The following is a 5,067-nucleotide window of genomic DNA, read 5'->3' as shown; positions in this document are numbered from 1 at the left end:
CGCGCGCGCGCGCGCGCGCACGCAAGCACTGATATGCACCCACGAATGCACGCACGGACACATGCGCGCGCGCACACACACACGCGCGCGCGCGTGCGAACACACGCACATGTGCACATGCGTAATTCCACGCACACACACATAGAAATAGATAGATAACCATTATAATTAGATTATCATTATAATTATACATGGTTATCTATCTATTTCTATGCACACACAGACGAGCCAGCACGCACTCACGCACGCGCGCCCGCACGTGTACGTGCACACGCACGCACGCCGGCACGTGTACGTGCACACGCACGCACGCACTCACGTGTACGTGCAGACGCACGCACACAAACACGTGTACGTCCGCACGCACGCACGCACGCACGCACGTATATACGTGCACACGCACGCACGCACGTGTATTTGCACACGCACGCACGCACGCACGCACGCACGTGTACGTGCACACGCACGCAAGCCCGCACGTGTACGTGCACACGAACGAACGCACGCACGTGTACGTGCCCATGCACGCACGCACGTGTACGTGCACACGCACGCACGCACGCACGTGTACGTCTAGGGGAGTCATTAGTAGTCCTCCTGTACTTTTCAAATCTGAAAGCCTGCATTGCTAACCGGCAGGTATACAGCCAAGCAAATATGCCTCTACGCATGACAACTTGCGAACTGCGCTCTGGCCGCGTGGGGTGTCACAAACAATTAATTGCCTGACACGGGAGCTAATGTTCCAAACGGTGTAGAGCTACTAACGTCTCTGATAGAATGCAGGGACTAATGTATATATCCCCGACATAGGGGGGGAGCAATTTACATTGCGAGAAGGGAACCAAAGGCTCTAAAGCTAGAGGATCAGTTTTTTCATCTAAACTTTAGCGTTTAAAATAGCATCTTTGATATTTTTCAAGAAATAATTGCCATACATACTTATAACTTTAATTATGTAGTGTAATATATCAGACGTAAAGATAAATAAACTCATCACACTTTTGACTATTTTCATAGGTTACTGCCACTAGCACAAGACTTCTCTGCCGTGTTACTGATTTTTTTCTGGATGGTAGTGGGAGATGCATGGGTTGGGTTGTAGGCCTCTGCCACCCACACCTTTTGACATCATTCATGTCCTAGTCTAAGTAGGACGTTGTATATATTGTACATCACACAACTAGCTAGTAACTGTGAAACATTATAAGGCACCTGCTGCAGCCCTAGAACAATTTTGTAAGCATTCTGGTTTTTCCGCAAAGAGTTTTTCCCTCCAAGGATGAGGTGTCATGAGTTATCGGATGCATTCTGGTGTACTAGTGAAGCATGTACGATCAGGTGTGGCGTCGACCACACATTGCCATCATAACTGAGAACATACACTAGAATTTGGCGAATTCTAGAGAATAACTCTCTTGGGTGCAATAACTTTAAAATGAGAGGAATTTCTTTTCTGAAACTAGTAGGGGATGTTTCCTGAAACCTAGACACTATCAAAGAAACACAGTCACCTATGTCTATAAGACTATAACACTTAGCATCTTAACCAGGCTAGTATACACATGTATGTTATCAAGATGTTATACATAAATACAGATTGCATGCCCACCTCTCACTATCTTTGGGTTTGAATGTTTTCGGTCCAAGCTCTATCCGTGTACTATTTGTGTAATTATCCAACACATGGAGGTAGTGGTATGGAGGAATATGGTAGATCGAATCCCTCGCTTGATTGCCTGTGTTTCTGTTCATCTTGACTTATTTCAACACACGTTCTTGTACTTTTGGTATAATGTTACTGTAAAAATTGATATATTACACTACATAAATATAGTTATAAGTATGGCAATTATTTCTTGAAAAATATCAAAGATGCTATTTTAAATGTTAAAGTTTAGATGAAAAAACTGATCCTCTAGCTTTAGAGCCTTTGGTTCCCTTCTCGCAATGTAAATTTCCCCCCCCCCCATGTCGGGGATATACATTAGTCCCTGCATTCTATCAGAGATGTTAGTAGCTCTACACCGTTTGGAACATTAGCTCCTGTGTCAGGCAATTAATTGTTTGTGACACCCCACGCGGCCAGAGCGCAGTTCGCAAGTTGTCATGCGTGGAGGCATATTTGCTTGGCTGTATACCTGGCAACTTGTACAATTTGGGTGTTAATATCATGATTTTGGCTTCATATAATTGTGTCATGATTGTGACACAGATTTAGCACAATTTAGACTAAATTGACATGGTTTATCAAAATGTTTGGTGTTTACTTTCCTGTTGAAAGATAAGGGCAAAGTACGCAAAGTAAGGGCATCTAAGGCAAGTGAGGAAAAAACTAAGGAAAAAAGAGTATCTCTATGTATAGAACATGGCATCAGTCTAATCTTCATGCAGACACTCACATCACATCACATCACATCACAAAAGCATCACTTTCAAAGCCAGTCAGCAGCCAGGAAAAGATTTTTGAACAAGTCAGCCGTCAGAAACACTGCCATTATGTTAATTCAGTGTAATTAGCACTGTAATTGACACTATCGTAGTGGAATTTGACTGTGTATCATGTAGACATTTATGTAGTTTTGCTCCATATATAACTATCTGACACTGTGCCATATAGTAACGTTATTTTTAAATGAGTGACTATCAACAGTGCTCAATTTGTAGTTGCCCGAGAGAAAATCCAGTCGTCACGGATGACCGGACGACTGTTAAAATTGAGCACTGTATCAACATCCAGTTTTATCTTTGTGTGGTTAGCAATGTCTATTGCTTGTTTGCAGTACATGAATCCCATTCTATTGACCATGTTAGTAATATGTACACATTTATTGCAAATATTTATATTTTGCATAGAAAATTCATTCAGGTTTTGGAATTATTTGTGGTTTGCTTAGGAAAATTAATGCTGTTAGAATGACTGGAAGTATTGTACAGATGTCTCAAGGATGCAAGAAATAGCTTTCTTCTTTTGCAAACGCAGGTTGCGATTGACATGGTTGTTTTCAGCAATCATAAGAAATCATTACGCCATATAATAGGTTGGCATCTCTGGGCAAGGGAGGGGTGGGAGAGCATCCACGTTAAGTAAGGGAGGGGGGAATACATGTCAAGTAGGAGGCAACCACAGCAAGTGAAGAGGCAACCACGGCAAGGGAGGAGGCAACCACGACAAGGGAGGAGGCAACCACGACAAGGGAGGAGGCAACCACGACAAGGGAGGAGGCAACCACGACAAGGGAGGAGGCAACCACGACAAGGGGGACTGTTACACTGACTCTATTATCCCAAAAATTAGTTTGCTTGGGGGACAAAATATACAAAGCAATAACGTCATTACATAATAATACACGAACATTGAAAACATTAAATTTCAGCGACAGGGAGAAGGAGGGACAGAAATGGGGACGAAAGGAAGAAGGGACTGCTGCAATAGTAACGCTTACAGCAATGTGCAATGGTCACTCTCATCTTGAACACTTTGCTGAATAGAAATCTCTAAATTATATAGGACCAAGTTGTCATGATTTGATCAGTTTGTAGCTTGTTGTACGCAGTAATCTTATTATACTGCTTTGGTAGTCCAATCATCAGTGGGGCTATCTAATAATTTTGTGTTGGGTGAGGGTTAGCATTACTTAGTGGACAATTGTGATGCTGTGTATTGTTACATATGAATGACAATAAGTGCCTCTGATATAGGAACCCTACATCCCTCGTAAGGAGGTGGTGTAAGGAACGCAGTGAAGTGCTGTGAATTGTGAACCGCAACCAAGCCATCAGACTGAGAGCTAGGAAGGCAGACTAAAGACGGCGTAGTGGAGTCGACAGGGTTTCGGGTAAAGGTACTTATAAAGGAAGGCACTCTGGGCATGGGTCCTGTTGCAAAAATTAGATCTTAGTTACACTGTAATCACATGGAACTACTAGGTTTTACTAATGCACGTGTATTGTTGGCAAGGTTTAATCAACAGGTAATCAAATGTGACCATTCATTGCATCGTGTGTCGATCGTAGCTTTAACATGTTGATATAAGGTGAGGAATGTTGGTGGGGGAAGACAGGAGCATATCTGGCCCGGACCATACGAAGAAGTCGTGGTACATTATAGTGCACACGTACTGACTGAGAAGGTATTCTGGCATCCTGGATTAGAATGTTAATCTGGATTATGAATATAAAATGCTAGATTTATATACGTTTAATGTGCAATCAATAATCTAATGGATATACACAAACAGAACTGCATTTGGTATTTGTTGATTCGTATCTATCTAAAATGCATTCAGAAAGCCCTTCATATTAAAGCCACACGAACCTTCAAAGATAACTTTGGGATTGTGCGAAAGAGTGGAGAAGAATGGTTGATCAAGTTTAGTGACACAGAGACACACATACCTGATGTGTACGAGGAGGTAGGTTGCAGTAAATAATGCCTGGGTAAGCTAAGATAACAATCCAATATCACAGCCTATGAGTATCATAACGCCAAACGGTTGGTCTCGTTTTAGCGAAAAATATATGCTGCTTAATGCAATACTATCAACCTATTCTAGACTTAATTGCATTTAAAATGGATAGTTTTGCCGTAATAATCCCGTTTTTCTGTTGTGCACTATGTATTATTAGCTCTTGAAATATATATATATATATATATGCATACTGTGCATACTGTCTAGCTTAATAACAGTTTGTGTGCATATAATATAGTTCTTTATTGAACTTCTTTACACCAGTATCACTTATATGCCCACATATGCTGATTATTTATCCTCAATCAGGTGGTTGGTGTGATTAACATCACAACACTGACCAACCGCCAGTATTGTGTCATTTTGGATCCAATCGGAGACGATGGCAAACCGCAGCTAGGAAAGAAAAAACTTATCAAGGTCAGTTGAAGGGTTAATCCCATTCAGTCACATTACTTGAAGTTGCTTGGAACATTGTTCACATGAACAAGGCTCCATTAATAATAGCATTACATCAGGAGCGTATAATGACAAAGGAGTAAGACAGCAATTTGGTACTGATTTCACTACCATTTTTGTCGTACGAGTTCGATGT

General features: G+C 41.7%; 2 protein-coding genes across 2 annotated transcripts in view; one reads left to right on the top strand and one right to left on the bottom strand.

Moving 5' to 3' along the window:
- The window catches only part of LOC106805151 (major vault protein-like), a 45,742-nt gene extending 43,946 nt beyond the window's left edge, over positions 1-1,796 (bottom strand). The window contains 1 exon segment of the mRNA XM_014806644.1: positions 1,613-1,796. Within this exon segment, the coding sequence (XP_014662130.1) occupies positions 1,613-1,755 (143 nt within the window). The 5' untranslated portion in view covers positions 1,756-1,796.
- Positions 1-5,067, top strand: part of LOC106805150 (major vault protein-like) — a gene marked incomplete in the record, with an annotated part of 31,709 nt that overhangs the window by 2,559 nt on the left and 24,083 nt on the right. Inside the window, 3 exon segments of the mRNA XM_014806643.1 lie at positions 4,112-4,133; positions 4,290-4,415; positions 4,782-4,892. Of these exon segments, the coding sequence (XP_014662129.1) occupies positions 4,112-4,133; positions 4,290-4,415; positions 4,782-4,892 (259 nt within the window).

This window comes from Priapulus caudatus, unplaced genomic scaffold (assembly GCF_000485595.1).
Source record: "Priapulus caudatus unplaced genomic scaffold, Priapulus_caudatus-5.0.1 Scaffold102, whole genome shotgun sequence".
NCBI classification, from domain to species: domain Eukaryota; kingdom Metazoa; phylum Priapulida; class Priapulimorpha; order Priapulimorphida; family Priapulidae; genus Priapulus; species Priapulus caudatus.
This window is presented reverse-complemented; position numbering and strand designations above follow the sequence as displayed.